General features: G+C 38.8%; 1 protein-coding gene across 3 annotated transcripts in view; it reads right to left on the bottom strand.

Annotated features, from left to right (window-relative positions):
* Positions 1-2,495: 2,495 nt before the first annotated feature.
* LOC140725415 (beta-galactoside alpha-2,6-sialyltransferase 1-like) overlaps positions 2,496-22,721 on the bottom strand; it is a 40,673-nt gene continuing 20,447 nt past the window's right edge. For 2 of the 3 annotated variants that reach the window (XM_073040849.1, XM_073040848.1), the window contains 4 exons: positions 15,154-15,251; positions 10,254-10,355; positions 7,180-7,354; positions 2,496-3,499 (listed from right to left, as the gene is read on the bottom strand). In XM_073040849.1, coding sequence (XP_072896950.1) covers positions 3,246-3,499; positions 7,180-7,354; positions 10,254-10,355; positions 15,154-15,251 — 629 coding nt within the window. In that variant the 3' untranslated portion in view covers positions 2,496-3,245. The remainder of the gene's footprint in view (positions 3,500-7,179; positions 7,355-10,253; positions 10,356-15,153; positions 15,252-22,721) is intronic. The other variant, XM_073040850.1, reaches the window with a different exon arrangement.

Raw genomic sequence — 22,721 nt, 5'->3', positions numbered from 1 at the left:
TTAGCAATCTCCTTGTCCCATTATTATTTCTCCTGCCTCATTTTCCAGCGACCCTATATCCACTCTCATTTCTATATAACATTATATTCATTATATTTAACATACTAGAAAAAACTTCTACTATCCACCTTGATATTTTTTGCTAGTTTGCTTTCATATTTCATCTGTTCCCTTCTAATGATTCTTTTTGTTCTCTGTCAGTTTTTAAAAGCATCCCAATCTTCTACCTTCCTACTAATTTTTGCTTTGTTGTATGCCCTTTCTTCTGCTTTTACAATAGCTTTGACTTCCCGTCAATCACAGTTGTACTATTTTACCATTTGAGTATTTCTTCAATTTTGGAATACACGTCCTGCACCTTCCTCATTTTTCTCCGAAACGCAAACTATTTCTGCTCTGCTGACATCTCTGCCATTAGCTCCTTCCAATTTACTTTGGCTAACTCCTCTCTTATACCACTGTAATTTCCCTTACTCCACTGAAATACTGCTACGACAGACTTTACTTTCTCCCTATCAAATTTCAAGTTGAACACAATCATATTCTGCTCACTGGTTCCTAAGGGTTCGTTTACTTTAAGCTCCTTAATCACCTCCAGTTCAGTACACAACACCCAATCAAGTATAGCTGATCCTCTACAAGGTTCAACACCAAACTGCTCTAAAAAAACTACCTCTTAGACATTCAACAAACTCACTATGTTGAGATCCATTACCAACCTTTTTCCCAAATGACCTGCATGTTAAAAGCTCCCACGACTACCATAACATTGCCCCTTTGACTCGCCTTTTTCTATTTCCTGGTGTAACCTGTGGTCCACCTCCCAGCCACTGTTGGGAGGCTGTATATAACTGCCATCAACGTCCTTTTACCCTTACAATTTCTTAACTCAATCCCCAGCAATTCAACATCTTCTGATCCTATGTCACATCTTTCTACTGATTTGATGCCATTCTTTACCAGTAGAGCCAGACTACCCCCTCTGCCTAACTTCCTACCCCTCTGATATAACACGTAACCTTGGACATTCAGTTCCCAACTACAACCATCCTTCAGCCATGATTCAGTGATGGCCATCCTGGACATTCTCTCCCCTCCTCTCTCCCAACAGGCAGAAAACACAAAAGCCAAAAAGCACTTACCTCCAGGCTCAAGGACAGCTTCTAATCTATTGCTATCAGGCCCTTGTATGATAAGGTGGACTCTTAAACTGTCAATCCACCTTGTTATGATCTTGTACTTTATTGTTTACCTGCACTGCACTTTTTCAGTAACCTTTACACTTTATTAACCTTATTTTACCTCAATGCACGTGTAACAATTCAATATGCCAGATAAGCTTTTCAATGAATCTGGGTACACGCGACAATTATAAACTAAGAACAATACCTAGACAGCAGCAAAACATGGAATAGGCTACTGATTATTGATTACAGTTCAGCATTCCTCAGCAGCCCCTCAGTATTAATCAGCAAGCCTCCTTCTGCACCTCAACCATCCATTTCCTTATCAGGAGACCATTGTGCAGAAAGGTAATAATAAGTCTTTCTCATTATCAAGACAGTCATAGCTCAAGGATGTATATTTAGCGTACTGCTCTATCCTCCAACATTAATGATTGTGTCGGTAGGTGCAGCTCAAAAGCAATCGATAAACTCCCAGATGTTGCCAATGTTGGTAACACCTGAGGTGGCAAAGAGGAGGGGTAGAGGAGTGAGAGCTTGGCTAGTTGGGTGGAGTCACCAAAACAACCTGACACTCAGCGACTCCAAGGAATTGATTGTGCACTTTAGGAAGGAGAATTCAAAGCAGACACCAGTCCTTATTAAGGGGTCAGTGGTGGCAAGCGTGAACAGCTTTATGTTTCTGGGCATTAACATGTCAGAGGTACTGTAGCAATCAGTGCTCAAGTCTCATCTACTCCCAAACAATGCCGACAATTTGTTTGTAGGGTGTAAACATCTCATTTTCAAGTGGGCTGATGCCACTACTGAATTTTGCTGGCTGCTTCAGCTTCCGGTATATTTCTATTTTACGTGAGAGAACATGTGTTTTGTGAAATCATTCTGGAAATCTCCTTGAAATAAATGAAAACCTGGCAACATGTTAAATCCTCCAGTGTGCTACTCATCTTTGTGAATGTTCTAGCAAGTAAAAGAATTCAATTACTTCACTGGGGCATCCTCTCAGTGCAGCTGTTCAGCCTTTAATCTGTCCACTGCTGTACTGCAAAACGACCTGCAAAAATCAGCAACATTTCCATCTGCATCTTAGCAATCAGCTAATAGTCCTGATCAGATCTGTTTACACTTTTCAACATGAAAAATATCCCCACTTTTCCTTATTCATCTCTGACCATTTATGTTCTGTGAGCTTAAGGTCATTTGGTACAAGTTGAGATGAATTTATACTTCATAAATTTCAACTAAAGTACCCCGAGATTATATTTCACATCCTGTTATTTCACAGTATTGAATTATAATTGATCAGGCCAGTTATAATCTTTAGAAATTTATTTAAGTTTTAATACATTACAATCAAGTTCAAAATCAGTAGCAACATTCATGAAATCAAAGACATAATGACTTTAGTATCTGCAGCAAGGTAGGCGATGTGAAAAACTTAATGACATCGAGCCTGTGGTTCACACACATCATTCCATACCTCCGCTGCAGTTGCTGAAAGTGAATGCAGTACAGGAAAATCACCGTCACGATTTTTTTCATAAGAGAGAGATTTAACAATCAAACATATTTCAGTAGGAGCACTGGCAACAAAGTGCAAATGTAACCCATGACATACCTATACCACGGATTCCAACAATGAATGCTAACTTTTCAAAAATATTTTCTTTAATAATTTCTTTTAAGCTAGTTGTGTTTCTCCCAGCCCTAAGATGTACCTACTTGATATGAGATCTCTCCACTTTCTCCAGTGGCCAACTAGTCATCTCAATCTGTACATGCCAACTATTGTATTAAAACAAGACCAGATAAAATTGCACAGAATGATACTTCAAAAATATTAAAAACACTATAAACTTATAAAACTAAAAATATTTTACAAAGTACAGACAAACCATTGTTAGGTTACCAACAGGTAGAAATACATATGATTAATGAGTAATCATTATCTTCAAAAACTATTTACTAAAGTTAAAATCAAAGATCAATAGTAAATTTGATTTTATATTATGTAAAATTCAGAACAATAACCCCAAGTGTTCATAGTTGGCGATGCTGTATTTATTTGGAATTAGGACACCGGAATGTTCCAAATCCTGGAAGGGTGACTTTTCCTTGAAGATAGATGTCCCTATCTGAACCCTGGTTTATACGTTTCACCAGGTTTTTCTCAAACATCAGTGGATGGTAAGCACCCACTGTACAGGCTTGATCTTGATAATTTTCAAAATAATGGCAGAGATCCGTTCGTCTTTGTGAAGGCAGAAATTCATAGACATTTACTTGGTCACAAATGGTCATCATTAAAAGGATACCTGGGAATAAAGGAAATGCTTCAAATGATGCAAAAGAGAGGGAAACGAATAGCAGAATCCACATTTTGTCGTCAGTGTATAGGGTCAAGTAAACAACCGGAACTAAACTCAACGCAAGCTCATCTTCTCCTGCATGCTTATAACACTGAACATACAGCCTTATAGCACAGTACAAGCCAAATCAGCCCCACAATGTTGTACCAAACTTTCAACCTACTTTATGATCAATCTAACACTTCCCACCTACATGGCACTCCATTTTTCTAATACCCATGTGACTATCTAAAGAGTTTCTAAACTGCCCTTCTGTATCTACATTTACCACTATATCTGGCAGGGTGAAAAGAACATAACTGTGATATCCCCTATATATTCTTACAATCACCTTAAAATTGTGTCCCATGTACAGTGTTAGCCATGTTTTCCCTGTGAAAAAGTCTCAAGCCATCCATTCAATCTATGCCACTTATCGTCTTGTACAACTTTATTAAGTTGCCTCTCATCCTCCTTCACTCCAAAGAGAAAAATTCTAGCTCTCTACCTATCCTCAAATCCATGCCCTCTGATCTAACAGCATGCTGGTAAATCTCCTCTGCACTCTCTCTCTAAAGCTTCTACAACAATGTGGCTAGAACTGAACACAATATTTAAAGGGTTTTATAGAGCTGCAACATTACCTCATGGCTCTTGAACTCACACTTCTGACTAATGAAAGCCAGCATACCATATGCCGTTTTAACCCCCCCTATCAATTTATGTGGGAACTTTGAGGGATATATGGATGTGGACCCCCAGCTCCCTCTGTTCCTCTACAGTGCTAAGAATTATGTCATTAACCCTATATTCTTTCTTCAGATTTGATGTTCCAAAGTGAATGACTTCACACTTCCCCAGGTTGAATTGTCAGCTAATTCTCAGACCAGTTCTGCATCCTGTCAATGTCTCACTGTTACCTACATCAATCTTCTACATCATTCACAACTCCATAAACCATTGTTTCATCTGTTAACCCACCGTTTCACTTCCTCACTTGTCACTTACGTGACGTGCATAAAGAAGCCCGAAAAGAACTAAAGAAGGGAATTAGGAAAGCCAGGAGGCGCCGTAAAATGCCTTTGGTAAGTAGGATTAAGGTGAATCCTAAGGCATTTCATATAAAAATCAAGCACAACAGGATAACTCGGGAGAGGGTAGGACCGCTCAAGGATAAAGGGCAGAACATTTGCTTGTGAGTAAGACACTTAATGAGTACTTTGCTTCAGTATTTATCAGGAAGAGCATATGGAAGGCCAGATCAGTGCCGCGTATATAAATATGTTAGGGCATTTAGAGTTAGAGTTAGGGCAAGAAGAGTTGGATCTCCTAAGGAGTATTAAGCTGGATAAGTCTCCAGGGCCCAATGGGATTTACTGCAGGTTATTGGTGGAGGCAAGAGTAAGATTGCTGGGGCCTCAACCAGTATTTTTGTGTTCTCTCTAGGCACAGGCGAGGTCCCGGAGGACTGCTGAGTGACTAATATTGTATTTCCATTTAAAAAGGAAACAAGGGGAAATTCCAGGAACTATAGACCAATGAGTATCACGCCAGCTGTATGAAAATTGTTAGAGAAAATTCTCAGGAATAGGATACAGAGCACTTGGAAACCCATGACCTAATAAGGGAAAGCCAGCACGGCTTCAGCTACCACCCCACCAGCCTCTGTGTCCAGTGCATAATTCTGCACTATTTCCGCCAACTCCAATGGGATCCCACCGCCCAAGCACATCTTTCCCTCCCTCCCTCCCCCCACTTTCTGCAGGAATCGCTCCCTACATGACTCCCTTGTCTATTGATCCACTGATCTCCCCCCCAGGCACTTATCCTCCTAAGCAGAACAAGTGCTATATCTTCCTTACATTTCCTGTCTCACTGCCACTCAGGCCCCAAACAGTCCTCCTAGGTGAGCTGACACTTCACCTGTGAGTCAGTTGGGGTCATATACTGTGTCCTGTGCTCCCGGTGTGGCTTCCCGTAGATCGGTGAGACCCAACATAGATTGGGAGACCACTTCGCTGAGCACCTATGTTCCATCCTCCAGAGAAAGCTGGATCTCCCAGTGGCCACCCATTTTAATTTCACTTCCCATTCCCATACGTCAATACATGGCCTCCCCTACTTTTGTGATGAGAACACACTCAGGTTGGAGGAACATCACCTTGTATTCCGTCTGGGTAGCCCCCAACCTGATGCCATGAACATTGATTTCTCAAACTTCCGGTAATGCCCCCTGCCCTCATCATTCCCCATCCCCTTTTCCCACTCTCACCTTATCACCTTGCCTGCCCATTGCCTCCCTCTGGTGCTCCTCCCCTCCTCCTCCCTTTTCTTTCTTCCATGGCCTTCTGTCCTCTCCTAATAGATTCCCTCTTCTCCAAACCCTGTATCTCTTTCAGCAATCAACTTCCCAGCTCTTTATTTCACCCCTCCCACTCCCAGTTTCACTTATCGCCTGGTGTTTCTCCGTCCCGCCCCACCACCTTTTAACTTTACTCATCTTTTTCTCTCCAATCCTACTGAAGGGTCTCGCCCTGACACATCGACCATACTTTTTTCCATAGATGCTGTCTGGCCTGCTGAGTTCCTCCAGCATTTTGTGTGAGTTGTTTAGATTTCCAGCATCTGCAGAGTTTCTCTTGTTTGTGAGGGCTTTGTGTTGAACAGGCCGTGCCTTACCAACTTGATTGAATGTTTTGACAAGTTGACAAGAGGTTGATGAGGGTAGGTCAGTGGATATTGTAAAAATGGATTTTAGTGAGGCATTTAACAAAGTCCCTCATAGGAGGCAAATCCAGAAGACCAAGATGCATGGGATCCACAGCAAATTGGCTGTTTGGATTCAGAACTGGCTTGTGCATAAAAGACAGAGGGTAGTGGTTGAAGGCACTTATCTAAGTTGGAGATTTGTAATTAGTGGTGTTACACATAGATCTGTTCTGGGACTTCTGCTGTTTGTGATGCATATAAATGACATGGATGAAAATGTAGATGGGTGGCTTGTTAAGTTTTTGTGAATTATACCAAGATTGGTGGAATTGTGGACAGTGTAGAAGGCTGGCAAAGAATACAGCGCAATATAGATCTGTTTCAGGTATGGTCTGAGAAATGGCAGATGGGTTTTTCTCTGGGAAATGCCTGAAGTGGGTATGTTGTTTACAGGAAAGGATAACCAGGAGATGTTTGTCTCCTCTGGAGCTTTAGAAGAATGGGAGGGACCTTGATTGAAATAAAGATCCTGACCAGTCATGCTAAGGTGACTATGTAGGGGATATGGGGATTCTAGAACAAGAAGCCATTATTTAAAATCAAGGGATAATCCATTTATAGGAGACCAGGGGTGACTTTTCTTCTCTTAGATGTTCCACTTCTTCCTCAAAGTGGAATGGAAACAATCTGAATTTCTGTAAGCAACAGATGTAGATAGAATCTTGATAAGAAAGTGATGAAGAGTTATCAGGGGCAGGTAGGCACTCAGAACTCTGTTACGATTTGATCAGTCATGATGGATTGAAATGGTGGAACGGACTGAGAGACTGAATGACCCAAGTTTATAATACTAACAAGCAAGAAAAAAGTTATCATCTTTCTATGCATAGAATATTATAACATGGAACAAAAAACACTTAGAGAAAGTTGTCACTCACCTATCAATCCAGAGGAAGGAGGATTGCGCTGGATATCCTCAGCCGTGTTTTCCTGCATGATGTTCCAAATCTGCCATTGCGCTTTGGGATTTATAATATAGAAGGGCTGACCAGGATTCTCTTCACGATACTTCGTATAACTTCCAAAGAAATCATACTCTGGGTGTTTGGACCACTGGGGGTGGGGAGGGATCAACGGGTAGGAGGAAAAGGAAATGAGAAATGAGTATTGTGATGAAACTTGGAATTTGCTTCCTCCTCCCTCAAATGCCTATTGAGAATTTTGAGAAAGAGTGCTGCTCAGAGGAAGTGAGGTTTAATCACTCATGTCCCATTATAATCACTGATGTTAAAATATGGATGACTCATGTATATTCAAGAGTAAATCACTATTAATCTTCACCATTGGATATATTTAATTAACACTTTTAAGTAATGCAAACCTGCTATTCTTGGTAAAAAAAACTTCTCAGAACAACTTTGTAGTTCTTTCAGAATCTAACTCCAAGCAGATGCAAAACCCCTTTCTACTCTGGGTGTTTCCATTAATTATAAGGACTAAAATCAGAATTGACAGACTTCACATTTTAACATGTCTGTGGTTATTATGAATGGACTTTAAACAACATCTATCAGAATTAAAATGAAATTTACCAAAGAATTAACTGTAAACTATAATATACATTCCTTCCTTTCTGCATTACTTCCCATCACTCAATGATTCATGCACGAGTCATAGCATTAATGTCAACAGTAAGGGCAATGAGAAAGGAACTCGGAAATGTGCAGAACTACTCTAGCAGCTTTCTATGTATGCCCTTCCACTGCATTTCAAATGTTGAGAACCAGAATAGCTTCTAGCCAAAAAAAAGTTTCTTAATAGTTATTCCAATTAAACAATGTAGATAAATCCAAATCTTATTCATAATCATATGTATAATTGCATATCATGTGGACAACGATGAACTTTAAAATGTTCTCAACAATAATTAATGCCAGTTTTGGTATGAGTGGCTTTTGCTGTTCACTAGTTTTGCACGTTCCCTACACTGATGTGAATCGGTCAATGCCTCAAAGTGAAACTTAGATGAGCAACAAATTCTTCTGCACCTCAAAGCTCCAAGGTAGTACTGAAAGTGCCATTCTTGTGAAGCTCCTTCAGCAATCAAATTCTATCAAGGGTAAGGCCTTAGAATTTTTCTAAAAGTTTCTAACACTAAAAGAATTAAAACAAATAATGAAATTATTTAAAATCTCACTAGGCTCAATTAAAAAAAAATACAAGTTAACTCTTCACTTAAATGAATGTGAAAGACATTCCTATGCCAAATCTAACTTGGTAAAGGTTTTGCAGGCAGGTATTTTGGCATAATTGCTGGGGAATGCTACCTATGCACGGAGTCCAAAATTGCGGAAAAGATAAGGAGTCACTTACAAGTTTGGGACTTCTACATTCACATTATTGTACACAAAAAACCTGAATGTAATGGTCTTTATGCAGGAAGTTGCTAGCAGTTCCATACAAGACTGTCAGTATTTTATTTAAAGCCTAACCCATCTCTAAGATTGAAAAGAACTCAATCTGACCCTTCATACAAGTGTACTATTATACATGTTATATACAGTAACTTCTTCAAATTGTTAAAAAATTAGGTGTTTACATTTTAACTATATCTAAAGTCATATACCAAATTTGCAAAAACGATTTTGAAATAAAAAAAAACACTTTGGGGTCCTTCTTATGGTCACAGAAGCGAATTGATCCAAATGCATAAATTCAGCTTTTCAAAACAATCTGTCCTTAAGCAATGTTCAAGTTACATTGGTACCTGAAAGCCCTCCTTACAAGAGGCTAAACTTAACACAGTAGAAGTGCAGAAAGTAATTCTGTAAATAAGTTTGGCCCTGGTGGTGGATTTGTGACATGCACAATAGCTGGCAATAAATATGAATCATAGAATTGCTTTAGCATTCAGAAATCCAGGAGTACATTAAGAAGGAACTCTCCAATCTGCATGCAGGTTCTGAGGCAGCTGCATTGTAGATTTGTAACAGGGCTGAACCCACATCTGATTGTGGAACTTAAAAATAAAATCTCAACTATTTTTTGGTGAGTAGAATTTGTGAAGCAAAATTTATTTTATTTTTTTGTAAATTAAATAAGCAGTTAAAGAAGCTAAAATATGAATAGAATTTTCCAAACAACTCGAGGACTTCTTGTAATTCAAAGACTCAAAGAAATCAGAAACTGCTTGATTGAAATATTTAAAGAGTAGTGTTTTAGTTGTAAAAACCTTTGAGTTACATATACATAAAAAAGCCTGAAGAATTTCTAGAGCTAACTCTGTTCTTTAGATCTTGCTGGGAAGTATTTAGGTGAACACAAGCCTTTAACATACACAGCAAGCTCTATGTCCCATCCCCCACCCACTGGCTTTGGGTTGCTTTGGAAGAATAGCAGCTAAAGGGAACAACGCCTGAAGGTTATGCCCAGGGTGAAGGACAAGTAGGTAATTAAATTTTAAGTCATCTTGGACAATGGGCTGCTATGAAAGCATTGCAGATGTAGCAATCCTGGGGCGCGTTCAATCACCAAATGACATCACTGCATTTAGATAGGTGCCCTCTCTCTTTCTCTCAGACAATTTTCTAGACAGCAATTGGGAGTGAGGCTCTCAAATGATTTTTACTTATTTATTAAGATACAGTGTGGAATAGGCCCTTCTGGCTCTTCAAGCCATGCTGCCCAGCAACCCAAGATTAAACCTTTGCCTAATCACAGGACAATTTACAATGACCTACTAACTGGTACGTCTTTGGACTGTGGGAGAAAACAGGAGTACACAGAGGAAACCCACGTAGTCCCAGGAAAAAAGTACAAACTCCTTACAAACAGCATAGAAAAATATCACTCAGGCACTCCTAACCTGCAGTTAACATTATTCCTGGTGTGTTCTCTTGTTCTGGTTGACCAGGAGACGGTGATGATGGTTTTGGCAAACATAAAAACAAAGGTTTTTTTAAAATTCCTCCAGAAAGTAAGAGCATATTCTAGCATGTAAATTACATCATACCTCAGTAAGGTTAGCCGAATATTGTGCCGGGTCCCACACTAATAAGACACCCATTTTGTACAAACTGTTATCATGAAACTTGTGCTCTTGCATTGTGACAATCTGTGGAAGAAAGCTCTGGTTTAGCACTTGCAAAACGCATGGGCATCATTTGTGTATCAGAGCAGAATGGTGAGTTGCTCATTAGACACTGTATTCCTCACTCCCATAAAGCCCAGCAAAATCTACACTCTTCAAATAAAAATTTTATTTTATTTATTATATATTTTATGTGTCAAAAATTAAACAACGAATTGCAACATCCCCCTCTAGAGAGCATAAGTTTTATAGATCTATAGGGTACTAGAAAATCCAAATGAGGTTGATTTTTGCTTCCATTTAAACATTGAATTTATTCCAAGATTTAATACTGCAATGTCCCATGCTATTCATAAAAATATACCAACAGCACCATCTGCATCACTCAACTAGGAAATCCCTTACATAATCAGAACCTTACTTTCTCCAAAGCCTCCAGGTACATCAGAATTCTCACTTATGCCTTTAGCATTGTGAGTACTTTCATTATAGAAGTTAATCTGCCTCAGTAATTGGTCCACACATTTCCATTTCTGCAATACCTTCCTTAGTTGAGTTTAATCTCCAAGTTAAGCCCGAATCCATCTAAGTGAGAAAAAGCCTAAAAGGCTCACAGCCAAGTTATTACAGTAAACCAACAAACCAAGATTGTTCAAAAATAAATTTGACATGTGATTACCAAAGGCATTGTGTAAAATACTACAGATATACTAACATAAGGGTTAAATCTACTGCACAAATTTACATACCACAATGACAATGTAAATGGTGCAGCCCTAAGTAGGTGTAGATGATCGCTTGGTATCATCGACATTCCAGTTGCCATCCATATGACCATTGCATATGATGCAACATTCAATGTCCAACAATGAGCATAATGCATTTTGACTGTTAAGTATTTACATTAGCATTCCAAAGGTTGTGAATGAGCTAAACAGTGCCTTGAAAAAGTATTCAACCCAAACACTATTTTCATATTTTACTGAGTCATTTACTAAATTTAAAGCATATTGAAGTAGAATTTTGAACTAATCTACAGAACATCGTTCATTTTGTCAAATCAAATGAAACAATTCCAAAATATGTCCGAAATTAAAAACCAAAATTGTGAGGCTGAAAAAGTATTCATCCCCATTCTAACTACTACACTGTTTTCCTCAGACGCAGTATACTACATTACTTTACCAACTCACCCAATTTGATGATGTAGAAAATTGGAGGGTCACCTGTTTTCAATGAAGTCATGCGGATAAATACTTCCACTTTCTGTAAGGTCCAACTATATGGTAGATTTTCAACAGACCAAGCCAAAATGAAGCCAAAAGAGCATTCAAGGCAAGTCAAGGAAATGATAATAGAGAAGCACAAATCTGAGGAGGGTACAAGACCACATCAAAGGCACCGAACATAGCTTGGAGGTCAGTGTAGTTCATTGTGAAAAAGTGGGAAAATTATGAAACCACAGCCACACTGCCTAGGTCAGGCTGCCCCTTTAAACTTAGTTGCCGGAAAAGAATGGCAATTGTAAGAGAGGGTACTGTGACACCAAAAGTTACTCCGAGTAAGCTGCAGAAGCCAGTGGCTGCGACAGGAGGTGAAGTTCATGGCTCCACAATCTCTAAGGCCTTGCACAAAAAGGGTGTTTATGGAACAGTGGCAAGGAAAAAGCCCGAGCTAAAAAAAACAACAAACATACCTTTTCCCATAAAGACTTTGCAAAGTGCCATTGGAAGATGCTGTAAAAATGTGGAAAGAGGTCTTATGGTTGGACAAAGCTAAAGTGGAACATTTTGTCCTGTGTGGCCTAAATATAATACCGTGCATCAGCCAGGTAATACCATCCCTTCTGTAAATTATCCTGGAGGTAGCATCATGCTATGGGAATACTCATCTGCAGAAGTGCCCAAAAATCTGATTAAGATTGTTGGGAAGATGAATGCTACTAAATACAAACCTGCTAACCTCTACCTGAAAGCTTAAAATGGGGAGGACAATGACCCAACACACACTGCTAGAGCAAACATGGAGTGGCTTCAAATGAAGAAAATTGATGTCCTTGAGTGGCCCAGTCAGAGTCCCGACCTTAACCCAATCGAACTTCTGTGGCAAGATCTCAATATTGCTGCCCAGCACTGCTCCCCAACTAACCCACAGCTTGAGCAATTTTGCAGAGAGGAATGAAAAAACCTTGCTCCATCACATTGTGTAAAGCTAACAGAGACTTACCGAAAAAGATTACTGCAAGAGATGGTTCAACTAAATACCTAGCAAAGAGAGATGAATACTTCTAAGCTCCTGACATTTCAGTTTTGAATTTTTAGCTTTTCATGTTTTAAAATTTTCCGTTTTCTTGGCTCTACTGTGAAAAAGGAGCATATGATTCACAAATAAAAATTCTGAATTAAATTGATCAAAATCCATGGTTGCAATACTCATTTATATGAACAAAGGGTTAGGGGCTGAATACTTTTTCAAGGCACCGCATTCACTGATCGTCGCACTTTCAAATACCCATTCAGGTCAGGCCCTGCCACACTAAAGCCATACCGATACTCATACAAAATGTGTAACTTCTGATGACACTATCACAGTGACAGGAATCCAGAAGAAATGCTCGCATTTAAACAAAATTATCAGCTCATCACTTCCTTTCAGTCAACATGCTTGAGAACCTCAGTTCTGGCATTGGGCTTCTAAAGCATCACGGGAAAGAAATTTTAGATCACCTCAGTTCAGTCTTGTACAAAGCACAACTACTGTTCTTAATTTTTCCAAATAGAAAAAGAAATTTGCTGGCACCAAATATAAAACTCTGCTGCTGAACGAATTCAAATTCATTATATGGTAATTTATGCTGGAGGAAACAAATCACTGGACCAATACCAGACACTCATTACTTCACTATTTTTAACAGCTTTCAATCTCTACCGAGCAGCTATGGGACACTGCAGCTTTCCCAGAAATATTTAAAAATGCAGATTTCTAAACAGCCTTATTATTGAAAGGGTGTAAGGACACTCTGTAATTTGTTGATTATTTTCATACCTTCCAATTGCTGGTAATATAACAAGTTTTAGAGTAGATATTCTACAGATGTTTTGCTTGCATGGAGATGTTTGCTTTTTAAATTTCAGAGAACTATTTTTCCATAAGTTGCAATTAGAATTGACAGTGGTAAATTGATATTCATCTTTTTTTTAGCTCCCATGTCCACGTGAATTCTGGGATTCAGCTTCCATGTCCCGATAAAGAACAGCAAATTTGGTTACTACATGCCCCAGAAACACAACTAAAATGTGAATGATTAACAGCTGGCTCAGATGCATGGACAATTGGCCAAACCATCTATTGAAAGATATTTATCAACCAGTGAAGCATAACATTCCAAAGCTGATCATTTATAAAATGCCAATTCTGATGCCATAAGCTGTTAAAACCTCAGTTAACCAATTATTGGGGTGCATCATCTTGTAAAATTATTTGCATTTTAATCTAGTCACTAAATGCACATTTAATATTAAAGTCATCATGTAGCTTACAATTCAAACCATGTCCAAAAAGGGAGCAGGTGGGAAGGAGCGGGAATTGTGTGAGAAGCTATAAAGTGGCAAGTGGAAGAGGCAAAGAGGACAAAGGAGAGTGGTTACTAGAAGATAGAGAAGTCAATGTTGGAGAGTATGAAGATGGGATAGGAAGTCTTATTTCTCTAATCTGTGTCTAGGCTGAACTTTGCAGTAGAGGTCATGTACAGACATGCCACTATGAGAGTGGGATGTGGGAATTAAAATGCCTGACCACTGAGAGACCCTGGCTGTTACACTGGATGGTGCAACAGTGCTTGACAAAGCAATCTGTCCCCAGCCATGTTTGCTTTCTGTTATCCCTTTGATCCCATTACTCCTTTCTATCCCCTCCCCATCATCTCAACCTACCCACCAACCATATCTTCCTTCCTCTGGTTCCCACTTCCTTCATTTTATTTCATGGTCCCCTTTCCTCTCTTATCATGTTCCATCTTCTTCAGCCTTTTGCCTCCTCCACCTATCACCTACCAGTTTCTCACATCCTTCCCACTTCTTCCCCTTCCTCCCACTCTTTTATTCTGGCTTCTGCCCTTTCTTTCCAATCCTGATGAAGTGTCTCAGCCACAGATAGTCACTTCTCATTTCCCTCCACAGATGCTGCCTGACTTGCCAAGTTCCTCCACATTCCAACATCTATAGTTTCGTGTTTGTCTATGGAAAGCCCAGAAAAGAAACTTCTATTGTCAACAATGTACATTCTGCTAGGCTTTTCCTTTATCCAATTGATCGCTCTCAGTCTTCACTGGCCAAATGGAATCACATGGTTTGAACCTGCTTCACTGCCCATGATGTCAGCTAATATTTCAGAGAGCAATACACATAAAATGCTGCCTGGCCTGCTGAGATCCTCCAGCATTTTGTGTGTGTTACTCGGATTTCCAGCATCTATAGATTTTCTTTTGTTTGTGATTCCTGAGAGCATCCTGCCACAACAGACTCTATTTATCATGAATTATATCAAACTACATAAATGAGATTGGGTTGTGTAACCATGCCCAGCACCTTGGGAATGAAGATAATCGATTACACCACCTCTGTATATTATTAGCCCCATTATATCCTTCAGAAAGCAATATATAGTATAAGATACAAAAGTATTAACCTCTGAATCACTATTGAGAATAAACTATCAGGGTGACCCTGTGTAAAGATCATTTGGAGAAAATAAACAAGAGAGTCGGAGGCTTGCTCTGACATTGGGCTGCTTCCATACAAGTGTCAATCTTGTTTGACGTTACCTGTGAATTAACTATCCGAATTGTTGTACGGCTCCCCACATCAGACTCAAATCCTATGGTAGGTGCCCCATTGAACCTTACAATGGCATCATGAGCATCTGATAACAAGAGAAAGTGACAAGTACATTCCAAATGTTTTGCTTCAGACTTTGTTCAAAAAATTATCTATTGACAAATCCACAGGATGGAGATTATTTATATGCCTTACAAACTTAAAGCAGTACAGCAGTACAGTTTGTAAATCTGACAAATGAATCAGCTGAAGATCACAATTTCAAATTAAATGGTTTATTTTAGTATAATGAACACAAACATTCAGATTTCAGAGTGTTATTTATTTGCAAGGCTTTCAGAAAATGCAAGCTTTACGTTGGTTCCACAGCAAAATAGTGTTACGTGTTTAATAGTTTAGATTACATTATGATGGCCATGTCCAGTATGACTTCAGTGATCCAACAGAATTAACCTTGAATTTGTTCTGGACATATATTCACAGCCCACGGTTGTAACTCATATTGGGATTCAATATGTAACCAGGTATTCCTGTGCACTTCAGGAAATGAAAGCAAAGACATGCTATTCCAAAGGGGATATCTCGTATCCACAGTGTAGGTGGATCATACTTGATGCCAGCCCAAAATGAGTTGATTTGGGGCTGGTATGACTGGAATTCCACCCCCACCCCCCACCCACCCAAAAAGGATGAGCATTACATTACTGTAACCTGTACATATTGATGAAGAACAAAGATTACATTGAGTTTTTTAAAATCTCCCCAGACCCCTTTTGCCTTGTTTTTCACTTTTCAGAGACACAATGGCACAGTGATTATTATAATTATTTTTCTGCATCAATAGCCTCCTTTAGATATCTGTTTTTATTGGATGACTTCAAACATCTTTTAGTTCTTCCCATTGCAAATAATGATGAGAAGATTCTATGGGTAGAACTAAAAGTTGTGCAAAGTCATCTAGTAATAACAGATATATAAAGGAGGCTATTCACACCGAAAAACAATCATAATGCTACACAGAGACAGAAGCATAATCAAGTCAGGCACTTGACGGAAATGACCAACTGTTTAATTAAAGTAGTTTAGGAAAGAAAGGGAAGTGGACAATATGCAAGCATACGGAGAAAAGTAGTACATGGAACTGAGACTGGTGAAGCCACAGGCTTGATGGACAGAAGAAACCAATGAGATGGAAGAGTCGGCAGGAATTTAGGGAGGGTAATTTAAAACCGAAAGGAGTGAATAAGAAGCAAACACTTGAAAGATTTGAAGAAGACCACAATATTTTAAATTCAAGCTGCAGCTACTTCAAGCCAGTGCAGTTTGCAAAGATGATGGGCAAATGGGAAGATGGAAACAGCTCTGGGAAAAAACTGTGGGCAGAGTGGGGATGGGGATTTGGGCCAGCATAGAAATGATAAGGTACAGCCACAGACACAGAGCTATATTAAATCATTAGTAAGGTATGGGATTTGAATCGGAGACTTACGATGATGCTTTTAGTCTATTTAGTGTTTAACTGAAGCAAAATGTATCTTGTAAAAGGTTGGATGCCAAACTTGAAAACATACAGGGAGTGGAGAGGAAGAACTTAGCTCCAGCAGTCCACATATGAAAACTGATCCCACCTCTGTAGACAATTTCAAAGGAAAAGCTGGGGTAGGGATGATGGGGCAGAAGGGGAAGAAATGAATACTTGTGGTCCAAAAAGTAGGCAGGGAAGCCATGAGGCTTGCATATGCAGACTAGAGCTTAGTGACAATAGCACACCAAGAGGAACGTCACAGAAAAGCCACTGGAGAAGCAATGAAGTAGTCATCTCTGTTAAAAGCCACAAGGACATTGAGGATAGGTGACGCTCCAGATCTGCAGAGCCACATGAAACTTTAAGCACCTTTCAGCAGAATAAAGACCTGGACCACACACTCAAAAGAGATAAATTTGTGTTCAAGGATTTTCAAAATGACAGGTGGTTAGTTGTAAGAAGCAAGTGTTTTTTGAGATAGTGTCAATTAGCGATCTAATAAGTAATGAGATTTGTTCTGAAAAGTACAGCAGCGGGTGTCCATGTGGAGCAAGTGGGGAGATGGATGTTGACTGGCATTGTGGTAAGGAGATCAGAATCTGCATCTCAGGCAAACTGAACTCAAACAGGACACAAATGAGAAAGCTAGATGTAAGAATCCACAGCTCAACTAGGAAGCAGCACGGGTAGATTTAACTTCTCAAGCAAAAGGTAGTAAGGAAGGAAAAGAGTGATTAGGATAAAGTTCACGAGGAATCATTAGAGATGGGAAATCCAGAAAAAGCAATCAGAAACATGGATCAATTATGGACCAAGAACATAGAGTGAAACACTGAGAATATGAATGACAGAACCAAAAAAAGGAAAAAGTTGGGAAAATAAAATCTGAGAACGGAGTGGGATAAATGACAGAGTGTTGAGTTGGATGACATGCAAACAAAAGAAATAAGGTGATGAAAATGAAGTTCTTGGAAACAAATTCTGGGAAGTCAGGTGTGGCATCAAAAAGTGGGTAGATAAAACACAATGGGTTTTCTTTCAAGCAGAATAAATTCACAAATTAAAAAAATCACAAAAAATCTATTTCTCTACTGTGCTTATGCAACGGTATCTCATCTGCATGATAAAAATACTCACGACAGGACAAATGTTTAAATCTTATGTGTCTTTCTGCAAACCATGTTAAGTATCCGCCCACTCGTCTAAATCAATCCACTAACTCCCTGAATGATGTGTTGCAGAGTTTCATTTGACTCATTAATTCGCTTGACACAGTTACAGTTTGCATCTGGAGAAAAGAAAGTCACATTTCATTTGGTTTTAATTTCCCCTGGGATACTTGGTCCAATACGAACAATACATATTCAGTTTCATTCAATGCCCAACTCAAGAGGGATATTGGGTGTCAAAATCTAACAAAAGTAACAATCAGCCCTGTGGTGTGCATTACTGAATCTAGTCGTAATTAAATACAAACTCGTTGGATTTTAACATTGATCTCATTGTCAGCTGGTTAATACTGCAAATTATTAGAAAATACTCAATTGTAACCATTTCAATACCATCACTAGAATTCTCAAAAGCAGAGAAAAAATGCCCATGGCCTTTACTGCCCAGCTGTCAACAATTTAAAAGTTCCAAATTGTTCTATTGCAGCACCGCTTTCAAAAGACTGAAAAGTGGAATTAACTCAAGACCAAAATGAGCCAAAAACATTCACTCATTTTGTCAAACACATCTCAAAGAAAATTTCTTTCCAAGTACTTACAGTGTTGTGCAAAAGTCAGGCACATACAGTACATACAGCTAGGATGCCTAAGACTTTTGCACAGTACTGCTGCTGCAAAAGAAAAAAACCAGTTTCACGACACATATGAGTGATGATAAACCTGATTCTGATATGGGTCTCTATTATGGACTGAGAGAGGGAAGGGGACAGGGAGAAGGGAATCATGGTGGAGAAAAGGGGAAGCAAGAAAGGAGGGAGTGGGAAGCACCAGAGACATATTCTGTAATGATCAACAAACCAACTGTTTGGAAACAAATAACCTTGCCTAGTGTGTCAGGATTGCGTGTGCCTGCACATGTGCCAACCCCCCTGCCCCGGCACACCTTCTCTGCCACCTGTCCCACACCTCTCCCGCGGCACTCCACCCTAGCCAGTTTGACATCCTTTGCTCCACCAGATTAACAAAGTTAACATTCTGATCCACATTAACAAATACGGTATTATTCAAAAGTCTTTGACACCCTAGCTATATATATGTATTTGTCATTATATATGATTCGTATATAGGAAATATAGTCAGATTCATTTTCTTGTGGGCATTCATAGTAGATTCAAAGAAACACTTATAAGATCTGAGAAAAACTACATACAAGACAGACAAACAACCAATGTGCAAAAGACAACTGTGCAAATATAGAGGAAAAAAAACAAAATAATTACAATAAATAATATCAAGAACACGAGTTGTAGAAGCCAAAGTTTGTGGAATCAGTTCAGTGTTGCCAGAAAAAGGCACTTTTTTTTCCTTAAATAATAGTGGAAAACTTGGGGCCTCCTTCTAGCAGCCACAAATTGCAATTATATTTTAGTGTTCACAAATTTGGCCACTGATTCTTGTACATTTCCATAACTGAAGATAAAATCTCAAAACAGACCTGTGTAATATCCAAGGGTTCTTAGATTTTCTCAGAAGAAACTATTTGCTTGAAACTTGAATGTGCTGCCGGAGGATATGGTGGAATCAGATACAATCACCACAATTCAGAGGCATTTAGGCAGACACACAAACAGGCAAAGTTAAAAAGAATAAAAAGGTAGATATTGACATTGTGGACCAAAAAAATTGGACAGCATAAAATTAGCTGTGTGACTCGATTAAATGACTGAGTATTCTGATATCAATTGGCCAGTGGGAAGAAATTGTAAAATTCTAAATCACTAAACAGAGAGCAATAGAAGGCATTCATTTTGATTACTAATTCTAATTGTTAGGATTTCTGTGTTCAAAAGGATCTGACAACTTGATTTGTGAAAAGTGAAAGGAACTGTTCAGTTTTTATACTCAGATGCCTCAGCTTCCCTTTTCCAAGCAGCTGGGGAAGATTTTTGACTTGCTGCCAGGACACCAAACTACATCCTATTTTGACTCCATCTGAACTCTACATGGTACTTTTAAAGTTCTATCCCAATGCCTACAAACCTTTTCATTTCTTGATTCCAGGCACAATAAAAAGGTCAGTGTAGGAAGACCAAAGGCTGTCTTTGCACTACTGAATTCTAGAGCTTCAAACAAACAGGCATTGTTTTCAGCAGCCTTTTTGTTTAGTCTCTTTGGCTTTATATCATTAATTGACTTATTCCAATGTTGCCAATGAGCATCTGAATTACAAATACTGCTACACACTGCTATGAGACCAGAAGACCATAAAATATAGGATCAAAAGTAGGCCATTCAGCCCATCAAGTCTGTTCCACCATTCAATCATCAGCTGATCCAATTCTTCCAGTCATCCCCACTCCCCCTGCTTTCACCCCATACCCTTTGATGCCCTGGCTAATCAAGAACCTATCTATCCCTGCCCTAAATACACCCAATGACTTGGCCTCCACAGTGTTGAAGCAGATGTACTGGTGGACAGGAATGGCTAAGTGGCATTCCTACTATAGACCAACACATTCAAAGCTCTCTCTACATTAGACACACATATAAACAAAGCATTTATTAGCACTTGAGAATTAGAAGTACAGTGTATCAAAAACTATCCTTATACATTTCATCTGGATTATCTCACAACTGATCAGCATAACTTTATAAGAAACCTTAATTATGCGATGTTTGCATAGATTTTCTGCCCATCTCATCCTGAATGCAAGAACCTAAGGAAACGTGGCACGTTTCACTAATGCTTGAGTGCTCATCTAACTGAAAAGGAAATTTTAAAGCCACATTGAAGTGAAGAAAGGGACAGCCACATTAAAAAAACAGATTCTATTTCCTTTCTGTCATGCATAAACAACGGACAGGGCAGCAGCTCTCCGCCTGGCTTCACTGAAAGAAAATGTAGCTTGAATTCTTGTCACAAGCACAGCTGAAGATACACCAAGGCCTGGCAGGGGGAAATCAAGCATGTGAAAACACAGCAATCCTCAATGGCGAAATACTGATTTCAAGACTAGGCTTTTACTGACAGTAGGAAGGCCTTTTTATTAAAACATTCACAAAGTTGCTAAAAAGGGGCTATATAAACAATTCAAGTTCCTGTAAGTCTGGAAATCTCTTCACAGCCACTCTCACACTTGACTTAGCACAAGTGTGGTGGAAAAAGTTACACATCTGCACTGAAAGAAATACAAGTCAGATATACTTAGTGACAAGGCAGGAATCAGCACCAGCCTGTGTGATAATGATTTATGGTTGTAACAGTGACTTCAAATGAAGCTCTTAAGCCCCTCCCTATTAAATAAAGCCAACTCAAATGATTTGGCACTGTGCCTATGTAGTTAGTTTAATGGGTTATTTGGCAAAATTGGTACTCTAACACTGCCAAGCCAGTCTTTACATCTTTGGCTAAAATCAAGCCTTTGGAGTTGTCTTTCAGCCTAACAAAGTGTTCTTATAATTAAGCTGCTGATAATATCAAAACAGATTTTGCAGATTCAAAAAGGTTAAAAAGCCTATGAGCAAGCAGGTCTGATTTTTCAAAAGTATGAGAAACAGTAAAGAAATTATATACTAGGTCTAAAAAAGTTACCAAAATAATCTAAACAAGCAAATTAGCAAAATATTCACTAATTTACTAAACATATGCTTTGACAAAATCAAAGCTAAATTTCATGCAAAACTTGATATAGTTTTGCTGATATAGATTTACCAGTGAGACAAAATCAATGCAGTTTACATTGGTAATAGCCAAAGAAATGCATAGAATTAACATACAGGAGTTTTACTTCAAGTGTTAATAATTCAGTAATATTTCATATAAGGAGATTATAAGAATGATAAAACTCATGTTTTTATTCATTTTGTAAATTTATATTTTTGCTGATTGCTTTACTTGGCAAATGCATGCCAACAAGGGAAAGACTCCCTTTTTTAATCACTTCTGAAATAATATTTCTCTGGGCATCTAAGCAGTTGGTGTCATGTGATCAAGACTGTTCATTTCAATCATGGAACTGGAGGACTTTAAATATACGGGTTATTGAAATGGTTGATGGTTACCTGACCCTACTGACCATTAACTGACCCAAGAAACTGCCATATATTATTTGAATATATTGAATTGTTTCAGAGGATAAAGATTCCCTTCTAAGTTCTTGGTGAGTTTGGTTTATTGGACACTTACGTGTGTTTTTCAGTAGTCAAACTTTTCCCGTGATGCAAACTATGGAAAACTTATACCTTATCCCTGTAGGCACAGACAAAAGCACACAACAGACATACTGAGGGGAAATAAAGCATTCAGATTCAATCACATCAGAGATTAGTTTCAGCTTTTGACTTTATGAATCATCAAGATTTATAGAGCCTTAATGCCCAAATGCATTATATAAATTTGACATTTTTTTATATTTTCTTATGCCACAGAAGCAACTCAATCCATTGAGTCTATGCTGGGTCGCAGGGCAATTTCAGCTATCAGCAATCCCACTCTCTCCTTATCACACCACAATCTATTCTCTCATATGCCTTTTACTCTACCCTAATTTTCCTAACACACAACTACAAGCCATAAAACCTTATAGAACCATAGAATATTACAGGCCTTTTGGAAAACCTTATATTTTCCTGCTTGGACTGTACAAGTAAACATTGCAGTGAGCTTTAGAATAAATGAAATCATCAGCACATTTCTTTGCTTTCAGGGTGGAACTTGGTTATACAAGAGACTGTTTGAAAACATTGACAGTCTGACAGCATGAGTTACAATTCCATAAGCACCAATAGCAACTATGAAACAAGCAGATATCTGTGCAGTGAAGCAACAAGTTTGATGAGACTGGTTTGATTTATGGTGTTC

This window comes from Hemitrygon akajei, chromosome 3 (genome assembly GCF_048418815.1).
Source record: "Hemitrygon akajei chromosome 3, sHemAka1.3, whole genome shotgun sequence".
NCBI lineage: Eukaryota > Metazoa > Chordata > Chondrichthyes > Myliobatiformes > Dasyatidae > Hemitrygon > Hemitrygon akajei.
The sequence above is the reverse complement of the archived record's forward strand: the minus strand, read 5'-3'. Positions and strand labels throughout refer to the sequence as shown.